Raw genomic sequence first — 19378 nt, forward strand, 5'->3', positions numbered from 1 at the left:
TGGTAGGATGTCCTTCACTTCGGCTGCTTCCTGCTCTGATAACTCTGTGCCGCTCACCCTCACAGGCCTTCCACTATGTGTGCATGAGTCGGCAGCCCCTCTCCCCCACCCTCCTAGAGCATTCTAGTTTCCTCTTGGGACCGTTCAGTGATCCTGGCTGGGCTCCGTCTCAGGCCAGACTCCCTCTGAAGCCACATGCCTCCCTGTACAGACTGTGCTCTGGACCTGTGACTAACCCAAGAGGTCCCTGTGTTCCTGTTCTCATCAGAAAGGAGGCTGGTTTTGTTGGCTGCAGCCGCCCCACTTGTGGAAGGCCTACCTGTTATGGACTGAATGTCTCAGATTTATTTGAAACCTCGTGTTAGAGGTTTCTTGGGAGGTGATGATCTTGTAGGGGTGGAACCCCCATGAATAGGATTAGTGCCCTTAAGAAAGACCCTAGAGAGCTATCTCTGCCCTTTCCTCCATGTTGGGACAGTGGCAAGGCACTGCCTACGTATAAGTCAAGAGGGGAGTCCTCATCAGGATGCAACTACCCAGACACTCCAGAGTTTGCAAAAACATCCTTTAATAATGGCTACCTCTTTCTCCGTGCTCCTTCTTCAGTGACTTGCCTCCAGAGTAGCAACCACAGCTACACATTACACGATATCTAAAAGTAGGAACACCTGGGTGGACTGGGGAGAAGATTGGTGAAAGGTTTCTGTGCCCCCAAAGTCCAATGGCGCTATGGCTTCTCCGGACACACTCTTAGGCTGGCTTCATGATTTTGCCCATCAACAAGCTGCTCCACGTAATATCGTCATAGATCAGCACGATAAAGGGCCTGTTGAAACTGATGGTGAGTTCCTCCGACCTCGCGAAACGGGAAGCCCTTTTGGTGGCAACAGGCACTATACCATTCTCATCCAGTTGCAGCACGGCCTTGTGGATCACCTGTGAGAAACACGCCGAAGGGAGCAAAGCCCTGTCACGAGGAGGAACTGTCCGCATCTCCTCATCATGGACAGCTCACCCTCTGCTCCGTGGAGGGTGAAACGGCCAAGGTGCCCCAAATGTCACACATTTACTCCGTGTCTAAGCTCCAGACTCCAGACAGCACCTAACTTCCTCTCTCTTGGAGTGGCAGGCTGCACCTACCGTACAGAACTCTGAGAACCTGGATCTCGTGGTCCATCTCGGGCTCCGCTTACCAGACTCCAGGCTTCCAGAGATCTCACGCTGTCTACTCTGTTCTGGAAACAGCAGAGCTGAAGCTATAGAGAGTGCTTGGTTCTACTCAGCCTAGGAGAGCCCCGGCTGAGGCAGAAATGCTAGGCGGTGGCTGTTGGTATGCCTCCTTTAGTGATTAAATTTAGATGGGATTCTGGAAACAGCTAAGTGGTTGGCAGCTGGCTTAGAAAGCCTAAGTCGGATCCCACCATGGTAACGAAACAACAGGTGACAGTCAGTGTGGTCCCTGTACCCCTTGTGTGTGTGTCTCCAGCCCCATTTCACAGCAAGTCCGAAGGGCTCTGAGTGTCCTTCTGATAGCTCCTGCAGCCAGGCAGAGGCTGAGCTGGTTAGGCTCTCTGCAGGGGGTGGGTCTCGAGGATTTGAGATTTTTAGTTGTCAGAGCCAAGGTCAAATATTCAACTGTTTTTGCTGCTGTCATTGTTTTTGCTAACTCCATGCCCAGCGTGGGGCTCTTTGCCCTTCCTGAACTAAGGCTCCCTCTGAGCAGTTGGGAGAATGCCTACCTCCCCTATATGAACTTGCAGCTCCAGTCAGAGGTTGGTGTCCTTTAAGGCTGAGAAGGTCACTCCTTCAGCCCTTCTAGTCACCTGTACTGAAAAATTTCCTGTTTCTGATTTCTCAAAAATTAATTAGTTAATTAACGGTAAATGGAGGCCTTTGTGCAGCCAAGCCTCCTTAATGACTTTCTCTATCCACACAGCGCATTTATTGAACTCGTGTGTCACCACGTGAGGCTTTCGTGAACCTTTGTGTCTTATAGTGTCCACATCTGGGTAATGGAAACATTCATATCCCAGCACAGGCTTGAGCACATAGTAGGTCATCAATCACAACATTCCGAATGAAGTTATGAGTTGAGAACACCAAGTTGAAGGCTAAGGCATGAAACTGAGTAGAAACCTCTGTGTGGTGTTAAGAAGACCTTCCCTGCACCCTCCATTTCTTTTTGCCAGGGCTTTTCTAACTTTTGCCATGATGACCATGTTTTCCAGGGTCCCTTCTCTGTGAGGCTTCATGGGATGGCTAGCTGCCTGGGCTGTATCCCTTTTCATAAGCTTTCTGTGGGGTTATTTTCTTGCTGAGTCTTTGTTGACTGAACTGTGGTTGAAGGGGCTTAGACCCAGGGTTTTCAGCTTGGGACCTATGGGACCATCCACAAATGGGCTGCCTTGCTTACTGTTAAGAATTATTTTAGCGTAGATTTTGGAGACAGGGCTCCCAAGACACTTACCTTTACTGCCTTGGAGTCATCCTGGGTGTAGCCTGAGAAATTTGATTGGCCAGTGAACAAGTCTTCAATGCCCATTTCTGGGAGCACTTCTTTAAGGTCATGGGTGTCAAACATGGAGAATTTTGGGATGTGTGCGTTCACTTGCCTGCTCAGGGTGAAGCAGAAGAAGTTAGAGGGTCCAAGGCTCTGCCTGGCAGCAGATTTAGCAGCCCATCCTTTCCCAGACAGACACTCATTTCTTTGTGTGATCTCATCGGTAATTGTACCACCAGCTTGACTCACTCGCTAGGGAAGAAGGGCAGGGTAAAGGGCAGAAGCTATCTCTTTCTCATATGGAAAGCTTTTTCTCTGGGTCTTTGAATTACCTAAATTCATTTTTTTTCCTGGATGATTCCTTTAAACTGATTATATATGTGATATAGCTGGATCACTGATCAGTCCTTATGGTCTCTAAAGCAAAAAGTAGTGGAGACAATTCCTGGCCAGGAGCACTAGTCCTGGCCCAGCTATACAGATGATTCTGTGCCCCAGTAACCAAGTCCTGACCCTTTTGTTAATATCCCAAAGCTGTTGGAGCCTGAGTGTGGCCACCGAGAGGCTCAGATGCTAGACATGGATTTGCAGGATATTGTTTCTCTATGATTCTTTTCAATACGGCCAGTTTCCCATGATGTAAAGGCCATTTGGATTGTACTTTACAGAGACCCCAAGGATCTACAGTGAGGCCAGCTTAAAAAAAAATAGAAAAGTGGGGAGCTTTGGTGTTTGGTGAGCTTCCTGTAAGAAAGTGATATAAAATCATAATGTACAAGATGGCTACGGCTATGAAATACACAAGAAAGGGGAACTGGTCCTGCAAGAGGTCAATGCTCTGATTGAACACCATCAAGCTTCCTTTTAGTTGAGCATTAATTCCTTTATGTACAACTAAGGCATGAGCTACATTGGCTAAATGATTATTCAGGGTCTGAGCAGTCTGCCCAGTATGACTCATGGCTAATGCCCTGGTGGTAGCTCCAACAGCCGTCAATGAGATGGTAGTAACAATGGTGGCTGTAGTTCCAAGATCCCTTTTCTGTCTGAAGAGAGTCATAGCGTGAGGGGCATCAATGGGCACAGGCACTCAGTGAGGCATGCGAGTAACCAGGGCATACCTAAATTTACTAGCATTCCAGCGTTGGGCAAAAAAGCAAGTATCATTACCACAACTACTTGGCTCTATCTGGCTAATAATGAATAAAAATGGGGGATATAGACAAACAGGTGTGGGCTTATAGGAAATATTATGGCAAATCGCTCAACCTGGCTGTCAATGAAAGTATGCTGGACTTTGTGTCACTAGCATACAACATGAGAATTTTTCCTGTGCTGCAAATCTGTCTAAACAATTGTCGAGCTATATTTTAGGTAATTGGACTGGAGAATTCGATACTACGATGGAGCAGCTGAGAGTGGCCATTGTCACAGTAAATTCTACCAGAGTGGACGCAGGACTAGCCACAGGATTATCAACATGGATTGCTGCAGCCATGAATCATCTGAAGGAATGGGTGGGCATGGGAGTGTTAGCAGGCCTTCTGGTGTTGGTCTCCTTGGTTTGCCTGTGGTATATATGCAAGATTAGAGTCTCACAACAGTGTGATGCAGCCATGATCATTCAGGCCTTTACAGCCATTGAAGCAGGACATTCTCCCCAAGCATGGTTGGATACCATAAAAAGCTAAAATGATACGCTCAGGATGCGAGGCTAAGCACTGCACTCAGGGTCAGCCGCTTTGGACCCAGAGAAGAGCATGTCTGATTGCATGCGGGTTGATGCCCCAGGTCCCGCCTCTGAGAAAAAGGTATCGGACGGGTCTGATGCTCTTTGGGTGGATGACACCTAAATGAACATCTGTACAAAGTCCCAATTTATTTCTAATATCAGAGATCAGACCTCTACTCTTGCCTGATGCGTCTAAAACAAAAAGGGGGAACTGTAGAGAGCTGCGGAATGCTATGCCTTAAAGATGGAGCTGGTTTCCGCCTTCCACCTTCCCGATGGTGAGTGCTCTCTGTCACGAACAACTCCACATTTGGCTAAGGCCGAGGATCTGGCTTGCTTCCATGTATGTGGACCTATCTGCATTGCCCCCGTGGCACGCCTGGGTTGGCTACCCAGAGGCTATTTAAGCTGTGGGCTGGCTTTCCCCGGGGTCCGAGGATTGTTCAATGTTCCTGAATAAACTGCATTAAAAAAAAAAAAAAAAAAAAGAAAGGGGAACTGGGCTGTGGTATGTCCCAGGTTAGCTCTGTGATAGAGGCATAATAAGTCTAACTTCCAGGTTAAAGAACCTCACAGCCTATGGGGAAAAAATAAGGCCTTGGGGTGGGAGTAGGGGGAGGTGCTTTTTGGAGAGAAGGAAGTCTACCTGCCTTATTTTCCAGAAACATACGCCTTACAGAGAGCTACAGGCCAGCCAGAGGGCTTACCTTTTGGTCAGAAGAGTGTCCCACCTCTTAATTGTATCTCGACTAAGTGCGGCAGTGACAGTGTCCATCTGATTCTGGTCTGGAAGGATGAAGAAGATAGTTCCATTTCCTACAAAGTCCATCAGTACCAGCTGGCAGGGGATCACCGAGTCATGAAGGTAACCCATAAGGCCTGATTGGACCATCATGGGCACCTTCACAGTGGTGGTCTCGTTCACATAGAAGTCCTCCTCTCTGGTATTTTCTGGGCTGAAGGGAAATTCCCACGTGCCTGGAAAGATGTGGGAGACAGGAAGAGATGAGGTGGATATTGATCATTGGGTTTATAGATGGGGAATTAGAGTGAATCTTGGACACCCTCTTTTGAGGCAGCAGAGCATCAAATCATCCTGGTCTCTGGTGAGAAGAGGGAGGAAGCTGGCTTTGAGGAAATGAACCATCTCTTGACAGTCTGGCCAGTTCCTGGAGGAGGGCTCGTACCTCCCTGCTGCTTGAAGTGAGGGCATTCCAGACCACGAGCCTTTCTGTGTATAGGGTCAGGGTATAGGGCTTTCAGGCTCACAGTTCTCCTTCACCCTCAGCTGATGGGGGTCACCATCCAGCCTGTCTACTCGCTGTGGCACTACTCAGTTTTGACAGACGGAATGTTGCTCCTTAGACTGAGTCAAAGCTCCTCTGATTGCAGTAACTGTCCCCCTCAGCAGCTTCCTTCAGGAACTAGGCCCAAGCAGTGTGACCAATTGTTTTCAGACTTCCACAGCCATCAGACAACAAATGCAGACTGCCACCAATTCACAGTGACTTGTCACAACACTATTGGTTCACAGGAGGTTCACACAGCTCAAGGACAGGAGAGGAATTTGCTACAGTCAGCTGTTTGTATGTGTCTGTGTATTTGTATATTTGCATACGTGTGTGTGTTTGTGTGTATGTGTTTGTACATTTGTGTATGTTTTTGCGTTATGTTTTTTATATGTGTGTGTGCTGTGCGTGTTTGTGTGTGTGTGTGTGTGCTGTTTGTGGTTTTGTGTGTATGTGTGCAATGTGTGTGTTTGTGTATTTGTGCCTGCTGCGTATATGTGTGTATACATGCTGTATGCTGAGATCTTAGAGAAGAAAAAGTGCTGAGACATGAGGCTAGAGGAGACAGAAAAGTAGGGGGTTCTAGACCAAGGCTTTCAACCTTGACACTGTGAATGTTTAAGGATGATGGCACCAGGTGGCTTATGTGTGCTTGTTGTATATATGTTTGTGTGTTTGTGTGTGTTCTCTGTCTATGTATGTTTGTATGTGTGAGTATGTGTGTTGTGTGTATTTGTGTGAGTGTACATCATGAGTAGCAGCATTGTGAGTCTCATGTCCGGCAGCCTTCTTGGCCTCTACTTATTGGACACTGATAGCTCATCCACCTCACCCCTAGCTCTGATGTAAAAGTTGCCGGATGCCCCTGGGAAGGTGGGAGCATCCCCTCCACCCGAGAATCTGTGTTCTACAAGAAGCACAGATTTGATTCTCAGGGATGCGGTGTCTCCAAACCCCACTGATGATACAAGTGACATTATGTTGGTGGAGGAGCACACAATGACACATTCTGGGCTTTCCTTGAAGATGTTTTGTTTCAGGAGGTTTGCCATGAGTTCTAGAATCTATAATTTTAACAAATCTTTTAGGAAGTGTTCAAGAACACCATGGTGGTTATCCTAGCTCCAACCTGGTAGTGACTAGCATTTGTAAGGGTTCAGAGATGGCAGTGAGCTCTAGGCCATTACTTGTCGGATGGATTTGTAGGCTCTAGAGAGATCTGTGATAGGGCTGAGCTTCATTAGGATGGGAAGGAGAGGGGAGCAGTACCTTTGAAGAAGATGTAGTTGAACAGCATGAAGGGGGCCAGATCACTCGGGTCTGAGAACACTTCCGTAATTTTCCCCTGTGTCTTACTCTCGACATATGTGTTGATCTGCCGGCTGGCTTGAGTCCAGTCCTTGAAATCGATGGCGAAGGCCTCTGACCCATAATAGTGTTTGATGGCTTCTAAGAAGGAGTCTTCCAGCTTCAGGTTCTGGTCGAAAAATATGATGCTGCCCAAGCTCATACTCGAGCTCATGTCAGACTGACTGAGAAGGCGACTGAGGTGCTGGAAGTCCTGATGGATTTTAGCTTCAGATGCCTCTGTATAGTTGAAGCCCAGGCTCTGGAGAAGCCTGGTCCCTGTTTGGCCCCTAGGTCCAAGGGACAGCATGGCCAAGGCCGTGGAGATGCTCACGGGGGAGACTAAGATATTCTTGTTGGGATTCAAGTTCACTAGGCGATTATATAAGTTGAAAGCAAAGTCAGTATTGGTGGGAGCCAGGCCTCGGTGAGGGCTCCTTGAACTCTCATGAGTGAAGGAGTTGTGTTTTTCGGCAGTACTGAGGCCACTGATGGAGAGCCAGAGGAGACAGGTGTACAGGACGACCGGCATTGTTCTAGTTGACTGGGTCCTGCCAAATCAAGAGTGCTTGTTAGATTGCGGGGCAGTCACAGAGTCAGGGCACATGGTGCTGTGGGAGGCAGACCAAGACCCCACGTTGTGTCCATTCTTTCCTTCACATTGGCTGTTGACCCAGGCAATTACCCCAGAGCCCTGGACTTCAGGGTCTTCATCTGAAGATGTGTTTTGCCAGTGCAGTTGCTAAGTGCCTAGCACATCCCCAAGCATTTTGCCTATATTCTCGTGTAAGTTTCATCAAAAACTCCTTAAAATAGACTTTATTAACTCAAGACTGTCGGCGGCCAAAACCTTAGACAGATTAAGTACCCACACAGCTGTACACAGTATGCAAGAAAAAATAAAACAAAACAAAAATAAACAACCAAAGACGGTCAACTGAGGATCTATATCTGGCCAAGCTCTTTTTCAAAACTGAGGGCATGCTAAGCCACACACAGTTCTTGGTACTAAACTCTGTAAAATGGGCTTCCTTTGGATTCCAGACCAGCAGGAAAGTCAGCGGACATCAAGTAGGAGTTGATGGAGTGATAAAAATACCAGCTAAAGGGCAGAGTGTCAAGCTGAGTGTCACTGGAATTTTACTTTGCAAATCTACCTTTTTATATTCCGTGTGATTTTTAAAAGTTTTGATATTGTGTTGTTGACAGCCTCTGTGACAACCACTGTCTACTGCAAAAAAGAGCTTGAGAGTCTCACTAATCTATGGGCAAAACATAAGATTCTAGGAGGCAGTTTGTTATTATGTTTCTTTTTATGTATCTCAGCTGTAGCCCCATGCCCCTCCCCAAGTCCACTGATGGGAAAGTCCTCCTCCCCTTCTCTCTGACCCTAGCCTATCAGTCTCATCAGGACTGGCTGCATTGTCTTCCTCTGTGGCCTGGTAAGGCTGCCCCGACCCACGGGGAGGTGATCAAAGAGCCAACCACCGAGTTCATGTCAGAGAGAGTCTCTGTTCCCATTACTAGGGAACCCACTTGGAGACTGAGCTGCCATGGAGACTTCTGCAGGCTAGGTTATCTCATTGAATGGTCCTTGGTTGAGTATCAGTCTCAGAAAAGATACCTGTGCCCACATATTTTTGGTTCTGTTGCTCTCCTTGTGGAACTCCTGTCTACTCCAGGTCTTTCTACCTCCCCCTTCTTTCATAAGATTCCCTGCACTCTGTTCAAAGTTGACTATGAGTCTCAGCATCTGCTTTGATACCCTGCAGGATAGAGTCTTTCAGAGGCCCTCTGTGGTAGGCTTCTGTTTTATTCCCTGTTTTTTCCCCCTTCTGATATCCATTCCATTTGCCTTTCTGAATGAGGATTGATCATCTTACCCAGGGTCCTCCTTCTTGCTTAGCTTCTTTAGGTGTACAGATTGTAGTGTGTTTATCCTATATTATATGTCTACTATCCACTTATAAGTGAGTATATACTATGTGTGTCTTTCTGCTTCTGGGATACCTCAGGATGATTTTTTCTAGTTCCCACCATTTACCTGTAATTTTTGTGAGAATTCTCAACAGAGGAATATCGAATCGCAGAAAAACACTTAAAGAAATGCTCAACGTCCTTAGTCATCAGGAAAATGAAAATCAAAATGACCCTGAGATTTCACCTTACACCGATCAGGATGGCTAAAATAAAAAACTCAAGTGACAATACATGCTGGAGAGGATGTGGCGAAAGGGGAACCTTCCTCCATTGCTGATGGGAATGTGAACTTGTACAACCACTTTGGAAATCAATCTGGCGCTTTCTCAGACAATTAGGAATAGTGCTACCTCAAGATCCACTCCTAGGCATGCATATATATATAGCTCCACTGCTAGGCATATATCCAAAATATGCTCAAGTATACAACAAGGACATTTGTTCAACCACGTTTGTAGCAGCTTTAATCATCATAGCCAGAATCTGAAAACAGCCCAGATGTCCCTCAACTGAGGAATGAACAGAGAAATTGTGGTACATTTACATAATGGAATGCTACTCAGCAATTAAAAACAAGGAAATCATGAAAATGACTATGTTTCTTTAGCAGAACAACTGTAGTAGGTTTTTCATTGATAGCATCTAGGAGAGGGAGGATCAGATCTCTCCAGGAATGTCGCTCCTGAAAGAAGCTTTCAGGATTTTCCTACATCGTGCACACGCCAGCAGCACTATCTGGACTCAGTATTTAAAAAAAAAAAACAAACAAAAAAACAAACAAAAAAAAACCAAAAAAACAAAAAACACACACATGAAGTTGGGAAGTATATGGTAGAAAGTAGGGGAGAATTTGGAGGGGAGCCAGTGGGGAGTGGATCTGATCAGAACACATATCCATGTGTGAAGTTCTCAAACAACAACAAAAAACAAATCATGGATCCAAACTATAAGTCAGTATTTTGGGAGGTTACCCAATCCAGAAAGATAGCATCTGTGGCTGGGACGCATATAGGACACCACTGTGCAAAAGTTGAGTTTTCAGAGGATCCTCGGTGCCCTCAAGAGGTCACCCTCACTGATGTGAACTGGGGGTGCTCATGACCCAGTCCTTCAGTTTTAAGTTGGACTGCTTGCCATCTCTCTGCAGCTCTCTGGGAGTCACAGGTCCCTCCTTGCACACACCAGATTGCTACCTGTTGCAGGCCAGGTCAGGGGTTAGGGCAGGCCAGGGCATGGCAGGGAAGGCGGGGCAGGTCACTACAGTATGCCCCCTCCAATGTCCCCAGCGTTTGCTGAACTCTGTCCTGGTCCGAGACCTGGAGATAAAGATGGCCCTACCCTGACCTGCCCCTCCACTCTGTAAGCCCTTCCCTTACTTTTCTAGCCTGGCGCATTCCCTCTTGGCCTTTGAGATGCTGGTGTTTGGTCTCTGCCTCCAGGAAGCCTTTTTTTCCCCCTTTCTCCATCTCTGTCCTCATCTTCTACAGAGAGGTATCTTGGTTTCTGTCTATACCTGTCTATGAATCCCCTTTGGAGGAAGGAAGGATCCCAGTCAACAGCAGGACAGGCCTCCTTCTTCCTGCTGTTTTTGGGTGTGACAGTATGCCTCACTCTTTCTGTGTCAAATCTGCAGGGTGGAGATTCAGACCCCCTGCCTCACAAGCCTCACTTCAGGAGTTATCCTGCAACTCATTGCCGAGACAGGAAGACTGAGCTGGATGAGGCAGAGCTTCTAAGCGGGACTAGATGCATACCTTAAAAGCCACCCTGCCTATCTCTACTGAAACTCAAGGTGGCTCTTTAAGGCCAGCCTGCAAAAAAGACTAAGGGGCCATGTGTTTATTCTGGCTAATATCCTCCTTGCCACTCAGATCTAAAGTGATGTGGATCAGGAGGGGATTTAGGCATCATAGTTCTTGGTATAATGCAGACAATTATTGCAGGTCCTTCTCCTGGCTGCAGCATCCCCACTCTAGGTTACCAAGTGAGGAGCTGTGACAGAGGCGTGCAAGGCACCCTTTAGAGTGTCCCTGCATGTACCAGCTGTGCACCCTAACCCCACCCTGTGGTGTTGCCTGGCACTTACCCATCTCAGCTCTGAGATTCCCTCCCATTCTTGGAGGCTAATGCTGCTCCATCAGGCAACAGGTGGTAATAAACGATAGCCAGCCACAGCTCTCAGTAACAGGGTCCCCCAAGGCTGGGGCCCAGGGAAGATCAACCCCCAGGGGGTGACCCACAGAATCTGAGATCCAGGAAGTCTCCCACATGGTTGGCTCATGCCACAGCTGGAAGCCCCTATGTTCAGCTGTTTAAAAAAAAAAAAACCACTCTCAAATAACCAAGCTGCGGGCGTGGCTGTGTTCTGGAGAAGATGCAGAAGTGGGAAGCAGGAGGCACAGCGTGCTCCCACGGGATGACTCACCTCTGCAGGTGGGCTCAGGCTGGTCCTGCTGGTGCTGCTTTACTGTGCAGGATCCTTGCACATATACAGTAAGGCTTAGGGGAGACTGCCCATTAAATCTTGTTTGCCAGCGTCTCTGCTGGTTAATGGTTAGAGGAGAGGGGGTGGGTGGCAGTGGCCTTCACCATTTGGTGGTCCCCACGCCCCAAACATCCACCAATGGGAGGCTGTATAGGAAGAGAGGGTAAACACAATTCTGTAAAGTGACTTTCTGGTGCTTTCCTCTGAAATTTTATTTTTAATATCAAACTGTGGCTGGAGTTGCATCACTGTTTGTGGTTGCCCTCTGCCAGCTGGCGAGAGACTCACTGGTGCCATTACTAAGCACCATGGCATGGACTCTCTGAAGAGCCAGGTACTTGGCACCAGGAGGGAAAGAATTGGGCAAGGGGGAGGGGAGTGAGAAACCAACCTGCATGCATGAACGTGTGTCCAACCAAGGGCTTTCTGTGGGCTATCTCAGGCCTCCCAGTGGTTTGTTAAACAGACTGCTACCATCTCCCTTCTTCATGATCTAGTTTTGTTTTTGTTTTTCATTAACTTATTTATTTGCTTATTTTACATCCCAACCACAACCTACTTCCTCCTCTCCTCCAGGTCCCACCCTCCCACCTGCTTTCTTCATACCCCTTTCCTCCTACCCCAGGTTCCAACCCACCTTGGCACTGAGGCAAGACAAGGCAGCCCTGCTAGGGAAAAGGGATCCAGAGGGAGGCAACAGAGTCCGAATCTAACACAGGCCCCACTCCAATTGTTATGGGACCTGCTTGAGAACCAAGCAGCCCATCAGCTTCATATGTAGAGGGGGCCTAGGACCGGTCCATGCATGTTCTTTGGTTGGTAGTTCAGTGTCTATGAGCCCCCATGGGCCTAGATTAGTTGGTTATGTAGGTCTTCTTATGGTGACCTTGACCCCTCAAACTCCTTCAATCCCCCCACAAGAATCCCTGAGTTCTGTATAATGTTTGGCTGTGGGTCTCTGCATCTGTTTCCATCATCTGCTGGATAAAGCCTCTTCGATGACAGTTATGCTAGATTCCTGTCTGCAAGGACAGAAGAGTATCATTAATAGTGTCAGGGGTTTGGTCTCTCCTCTGGGATGGGTCTCAAGTTGGGCCAGTCATTGATTGACCATGCTGTTCTCTCAATCTCTGCTCCACCTTTTATCCCTGTACATCTTATAGGCAGGACAAATTTTAGGTTGAGGGTTTTGTGAGTGGCTGGTGTGCCCCTTCCACCACTGGAAATCCTGAATGGCTACAGGATGTGGCCACTTCAGTCTCAGTATCCCCAGCTGCTAGGAGTCTGAGCTAGGGGCACCCCCATATACTCTTAGTAGTCTCCCCCATCCCAGATATCCAGCTTGTTCCAGAGACGCCCCAATGCCAACTTCCCTTCTTTTTCCCAGCCCTCTCACCCCACCCCTACTCTCCCTACACCTGCCTCCACCCATTCCCCTTTTCACCCCCTCTCTCATTCAGCTCCCTCTCTCCCTCCACTTCCAATGTCTATTTTATTTCCCCTTCATAGCAGGATTCAAGTTTGATTTTTCTGTAGTTACCAGGTTATGCATGCTGGTCAAGGGCTCCACCACTGAGCTACATCCTTCAGTAGCATCTCTTTTTTTTTTTAATAAAGAAACTAAGAGGTGCTGGAGATGAAGTGAACTGCCCTGAGATCGTTTCCATCCTGAAGTCTAGGACTTTTCCTGCTACCCATGCATTTATTCCCCAGATATCTTTTTGTTGTTGTTGCAGGAGGCACACATCAAAGTATCACAAAGCAAAAAGGAAGACTATTTCTGTTTGTTTTGTTTTGTTTCATGAATCGAACTTCCAAAGGGTGGAAAAGCCTTCAGGGATCTCCAGTCAGTCGCTAGATCTTTCTTTTCCTCCCTGTCTCTTTCTGTAGTTCTTCCATTTTCATTCAGTTACAGTGGGAAGAAGGGGTCTTCTAAAACCCCAGGTGATGCAGCTCTCACTAACTAACAGCTAAGGGGGAAAATAATATATATATATATTGTTTTGCCTTGGTGTTTCTTTCACTCTTTCAGAGGACTGTGGACAGGACTCTTTGTCTCTCCCTGGACTGACCACAATGTCCAAGGGGATGTGCCTCTGTGAACATCCCCCCCGAACCTTGAGTCCCTTTACTTGGTTGACAGCAGCATTACTTTCATCCAATCTGCTCCTGTAGGCAAAAAAAGGAAGGTTAGAGGTCATCCCTGGAAGTTTTGGGTATTCAAATTTTATTAATAATTGTTGTTCCTTTAAAGGTTTTATTTCACTAGCCAATTTTGGACTTCATAGCCAAAGATTTATCTCATCTATATTTGGACTAAATGTTATACACAGTTATCTGGGTATAATGGTGTACTCTTCAATCCCAGCACTAGAAAATAGAGTTAGGTGGATCTCTATAAGTTTCACGCTAGCCTGGTCTACATAGTGAGTTCCAAGGTAGCTAGGACTACAGTTAAGTTGTTCACAAAGCCCTTCATTAGTGTTTTAAGATGTTTTTAAAAATATCAGTGTTCCATATTTATCTCTATATATTTCTCTCTCTTCCTCTCTGTAGTCACCCGTGACCACCAATAGTAACCACCTGCACAAGGGTCTGGTAATTAAAAGAGACAGAGAACACAAAGAAGTGACACCAAGACAGTGCTCTGATCAAGGTGCCATCTTTATTACAGAGTAAATCACTTAAATAGGGACTTTCCAAGTAAACAAGCAAAACAGGAAACGTGACCAAGCAAAACAGGAGGTGTCTGCTGAAAACAACAAGAATATCGAGACAGCATGACTTGCATGCATGTGATCATCTCAGGTCCAATGGAATGGTTTCCTCACCTCTCCTTGATAATTCCCCCCACCTCTGTTTGTGTGTATGTCTGTTTTGCACATACACAAGTCTGAATATGCATGTGGAGGCCAAATACAGCTTCAGGTAATGTTCCCCAGGCTTCATCCGTAAATTTTTGAGGAAGGATTTCTCACTGGCTTGCAATTCTCCAAGTAGACTGGCTGGTCAGCAGGCCCTAGAGATCAGCCTATTTCCACTTCCTCAGCCCTACAATTGCAAGAAAATGCCATCATGCCCAGACTTCTTCTTCTTCTTCTTCTTCTTCTTCTTCTTCTTCTTCTTCTTCTTCTTCTTCTTCTTCTTCTTCTTCTTCTTCTTCTTCTTCTTCTTTTAATGTGGGTTCTGGAGGATCAAATTCAGGTCCTCAAGCTTGCAAGGCAAATACTTAACTGACTGAACTATCTCCAAGCCCTTTGTTAAGTCATATTAGAGAGATATGTCCAACTATCTAAAAGAGTCAGATTTTAATTTTATTTTTTTAAGTGGAGTGGAGGGGCAGTAGAGAGGAGTAGAGTGACCAAATGCATTGTATTCGTGTGAAAAACTTAAAAAAAAAACCCTACAATTGACTTTCATAAGAAATCATCTTTAAAAGTCTCTGAGTTTTTCTCTATTTTCTTGAGATATAGCCTCAGCTTTCAGCATCACTGTGACCAAATGCATGACATAATTATCTTAAACAAGAAAGAATTAACCTGGGCTCCTGGTTTTAGATCATTCAGTCCACCGTAGCAGCAGAATCTGATAGAAGACCTCAGCTCACATGGCGGCTGCCAAGAGGCAGAGTAGGAGATTGGGGCTCTCCTGGGTTTGTTCTGTCTGACCCATGTGTCATTGTCACTCACATTCAAGGTGGGCCACCCTCCCTCAGTGAATACCCTCTTTTGAAAACATACACACAGACACACCAGGGTGATGCCTATATCTGCTAGTCAAGTTGACAATGAAGGTGAAACAGTGCAGGTCTACTCTTTGTCAGCTGGAAGCCATAACATGTCCATTGCATAACACAAAACACACTGGGTTTATGCTGAGGAGTTGGGATAGCCTTACTCCAGCATTGCTCAAAAGTCTATGTATAAGTTCTCCACCGAGACTTGGAGGATCTTGGCTGTGGCTCCAAAAAAAGCATAAAAGATGTTCAGTATTTCAAAAATTCAATGGTACATGACAGATGATCCCATTCCAAGCCACAAGGAAGGATGATTAAAGGGAAGACTGGAGCCTAGCATAGCTCATCTCTGAGAGGCTCTACCCATCAGTGATAGAAACAGATGCTGAGACTCTCAGTCAAACACTGTGTGAAGTGTAGGTAATCTTATGGAAAAAGTTAGGGGAAGGATAAAAGGACCTGGAGGGGACAGGAGCTCCATAAGAAGACCAACAGAGCCAACTAACTTGGGCCCAGGGGTGGAGGCTGCAGAGACTAATCAACCAAAGGCCTTGCATGGACTGGACTTAGGCCCCCTACACAGCTACCCAATGGGCAGCTCAGTCTTCATGTGGGTTTGCTAGTAAGGGGAGCAGGTGCTGTCTCTAACATGGACTCTGTTGCTTGCCTTTTGATCACTTCTCCCTGGATGGACTGCCTCACCAGTCCACAGGAGAAGAGGATGTGCTCAGTCCTGTTGCAACTTGATGTGCTGGGGTGGGTTGGGGGTGCTTTTTTGAGGAGTAGGGGAAAGGGGAAAGGTGGAAAGGGAGGAAGGGTGGAATTGGGAGGAGAGGAGGGAGGGGGCTATGATCGGGTTGTAAAGTGAATAACTAACTAACTAACTAACTAACTAAACAAAAACCAAAACACAGCATGGCAGGAGTTAAACCCCTGGCTCCATGTTTGGTGTCTAGGTTCCATGATACCATGATATGCCCTCTAACAAGCCTGAGCAATTCTGCTCCTGCAGCCTTGCAGTTTATAGTCCATATAACCTATCTCCTGGCTGGCTTCACTAGTTTCCTGTGGTTTCCCTTGGCAGATAGTCTCCATTCATGGCATCTTCAATGTCCCGGAGTATCTGCTGATGCCCAAGTATCACACCTGCAGTTTAAAACATTATGCCCATCTCAGAGGCTCTCTTGGGGGAATTTGATCCCCACAGCATGCAGTCTAACTTCTTGTCCTTCCTTAAAAATGTATGTGGATGCCTCAGTGAACCTGAAACCCTTGTATTCGCCTTACCTGTAAACACAGGACCTAAACCCAGGACCCTGTGGTTGATGTCAAGGCTAGCCACCTGGAGAGAATCACATTAAGACTCAAGTAAAAAGAGAACTCACAAGGCTCAGGAAACTCTGGTAAGTTACAGGTTCACAGGGTTATATAAGCAGTAACCATTGCTGGGGAGAGGAGGATTTTTCATAGGCTGAGTGGCCTACAAGCCATGCCAGGAGCTCTAGGGATTCTTTTTACCCGACTCACGGTAGGGTGGGCTCTTTGTTGATGTGGGTGCTTTTGAGTTATCCGTGCTCCTGTGAGTAAGCCCAGTAAGTCACTGGTTCACTAAGTGAGATTTACGTGGAATTTTTTTTGGGTTTGTCAAAGTGTCCTTCATGTCTTCACAGGAAAGTCAAACAACAGCAGTGCTCTTTGGAATCTTATGTTGCCTGGCATGGGAAAGATTGTATCAAGCCAAATATTACAGTGATAAGACTTCAGAAATCATTTGGCTGGCCTTCACCAACCTGGCTATTTACTCAAGGAGTCATGGGCTGTGCTGGCGAATATAGATGGCAACCAGTGTCCTTGGCCAGTGTGTGGGTGACATAGGTAGGCTGGGTAGTCTTCAGAGGGCTTCCAATGCTTCTCTTAAATCCTGAGCTGAGTATAGAGAAACTGACACTAGGATCTGCCTTTTTGGCCATGAGACCCACCTATCTCCTTTCATGTCGGCCATAGCCACAGGGGTCACCTATCCTTACCAATGGTCTCAGCCTTCTGGCAGATCCTGAACCAAGGATCCCTTAAGCTCCCATCAGCCCTCATTCTCATGGGTGAGCCATTTATTTTGCTATGTAGTTTCCACAGCTTTCCAAATGAGGGGTCTGTAGCCATTGAGTTACTTGCTTTGTCTTTCTTCTCCCTTCCTACCCCAAGTTCACTTTTACTCATCCAGCAACATGGAGCTTACTGAGTTGGGTGCAATGCTTGGACACTCTCAGAAGCTCATAGCTCTGCTGTCGGATGTGCGTTGACTGACTTATTCTTTCAAGAACCCTGTGGGGTAGATGTATTGTCATCCAGGGTAAAGTAATAAGAGTAAGAGCTTGGATTCAAATCCAGACCTCTCGCTTTGGTCCTAGGGTCACTCCAGTCTTCAGAGTTTCTCTGGAATGTCATGGAAGTTAGACTAGGTAACACATTGAGAGAGCATGGGGTAGTGTTGACCTACTGGAACTTTACTGACCATGGATTCCAGTGAGTGCTGCCTCCACTAAGCATTTGGGAAACTGGCAGAGATGTCAGATGAATTTCCCAGGTCACTCCAGCTCATGCCTCTCCCACTGAACTCTACCGTCCAGTCTTTGTTCAGCTGTCTCTTGCTATGTCTCACACTGAGGCAGAGGTCGTGGCATTTCATATTTGGACCAGTGGAACTTTATGTACCATATCTAGTTTCAGAGTCTAAAATGGGTTGCTGAGTTGGGGTAGAGTGGTCATGTGATTGCCTGCTGCTGGGCCAGATGTGTCTCATGGATTTACAAGTTAGCAGTAGCTTGAGAAAGTTCCAGAAACATAGGTAATGGAGGAAGATTCTGCAGGGGCCATCACCTTTCTTGAGAAAAACAGGAAAAAAACATTTGAGTTCTGCCCGGAGCTCTGTCGTGATCTAGCTTCATGATCTTGCACAATCTGCCTGAATTTGCTGTATTTGCTTTCCACTACTGTAATGAAATACAAACAGCTGGGAAACCTTAAAAATAAAAAAAGGGTCATTCACACGACAGTTGTGGAGGTTCTAGGCCACTGGTTCCCAGCCTTCCTAATGCTGCCACTCTTTAATACAGTTCCTCATGTTGTGGTGACTCCATCCATAAAATAATTTTATTGCTATCTCATAACTGTAATTTTGCTACTGTTATGAATTGTTATGTAAATATTTTTGGAGATAGAGGTTTGCCAAATGGGTCATGACTAACAGGTTGAGAAATACTGCTCTAGGGCATTTTGCTGTCATCATCTTGGCCCTGGTGAGAACTTCAGGGTGGATAGCATTGCAGTCAGAGCACTCATGGATGAAAAAGACCACAGGTAAGACAAGCACCCAGAAAGCATCTGGGGACAAAATGAGGCCCCACAAGACCTACGCTAACCTCTCTGAAAAAAAAAAAAAAAAACAAAATTAACTAAGAATTTCCCCTCAGACCTCATCTGTTTAGAAGTCCCATCACCTCAATACGAAAAGCTCAAACTGCAGTCACTAGCCCCATCAAAATCATAACTTTTAGCTTTTAAAACATGTGTGTGTGTGTGTGTGTGTTGTGTTGTGGTGTGTGTCTATGTTACACATGTGCACACACACATATGCTGGGCCATGTGTGGCCAGAAGTTGACATCAGGATACCCTCCTTAATTAATTCTCTGTTTTTCTTGTGATTAAAATGAAATTATAAGATCCAAGAATGGTGGCACATGTCCTTAAATCCCAGCATTCAAGACACAGAAGCAAGCAGATCTCTGTAACTTCAAGGCCAGCTAAGGCTACACAGTGAGAAAGAATCTCTTTTTCCTTCTTCCCTCCTTTCCCCCACTACACACACACACACACAAAGATATCTATCTATCTATCTATCTATCTATCTATCTATCTATCATCTCTCAATATATATGTAGAGAGAGACAGACAAAGAGAGAGAAAGAAACAGAGAAAAACAGAGAGAAACAGAGAAAGACCTTGGGAGATGCTCAATTAAGTCAATTTCTAGCAAAGACAAATAGACCCAGACAACCAACACCTGGGGAGGTATATTAGAAACCACTAGGTCAACTCAGTAAGCTGCCTCCATCTTGGCCACCATCTTGAGCCCTAAGTGGTGCATCCTGGAGGATTATTATTGTGGTTGGGATTCTGTAACTGTCTGAACAGAGAAGAAATAGAGCCGTGATGATTGGTAATGTCTGCCATGGGCATGAGAGCAGGAGGACTGGCACACAGACCAGTGCCTGCCATTCACAAAGGCTAGAGCTCTCACTGTGGAGATGA

General features: G+C 46.3%; 1 protein-coding gene across 1 annotated transcript; it reads right to left on the reverse strand.

The window, feature by feature from the left end:
* Window positions 1-551: 551 nt before the first annotated feature.
* Serpina6 (serpin family A member 6) lies at window positions 552-11426 on the reverse strand. The gene is made up of 5 exons (XM_060388114.1): window positions 11274-11426; window positions 6791-7419; window positions 4940-5210; window positions 2468-2612; window positions 552-936 (listed from the first exon to the last, which is right to left on the reverse strand). The coding sequence occupies exons 2-5, from the start codon at window positions 7398-7400 to the stop codon at window positions 751-753; spliced, it is 1212 nt and encodes a 403-aa protein (XP_060244097.1). The 5' UTR covers window positions 7401-7419; window positions 11274-11426; the 3' UTR covers window positions 552-750.
* Window positions 11427-19378: the final 7952 nt, after the last annotated feature.

The sequence above is a fragment of the Meriones unguiculatus genome, chromosome 7 (assembly GCF_030254825.1).
Source record: "Meriones unguiculatus strain TT.TT164.6M chromosome 7, Bangor_MerUng_6.1, whole genome shotgun sequence".
NCBI classification, from domain to species: domain Eukaryota; kingdom Metazoa; phylum Chordata; class Mammalia; order Rodentia; family Muridae; genus Meriones; species Meriones unguiculatus.

What these genes read in the sequence shown, in the direction of transcription:
- Serpina6 (XM_060388114.1), bottom strand. Translation starts at nt 7,400, where the DNA reads ATGCCGGTCGTCCTGTACACCTGTCTCCTCTGGCTCTCCATCAGTGGC. An exon ending in GACACTCTTCTGACCAAAAG is followed by an intron (nt 2,613 to 4,939) that starts GTAAGCCCTCTG and finishes CACCCTGAGCAG; the next exon opens with GCAAGTGAACGCACACATCC. An exon ending in ATGACTCCAAGGCAGTAAAG is followed by an intron (nt 937 to 2,467) that starts GTAAGTGTCTTG and finishes TGTTTCTCACAG; the next exon opens with GTGATCCACAAGGCCGTGCT.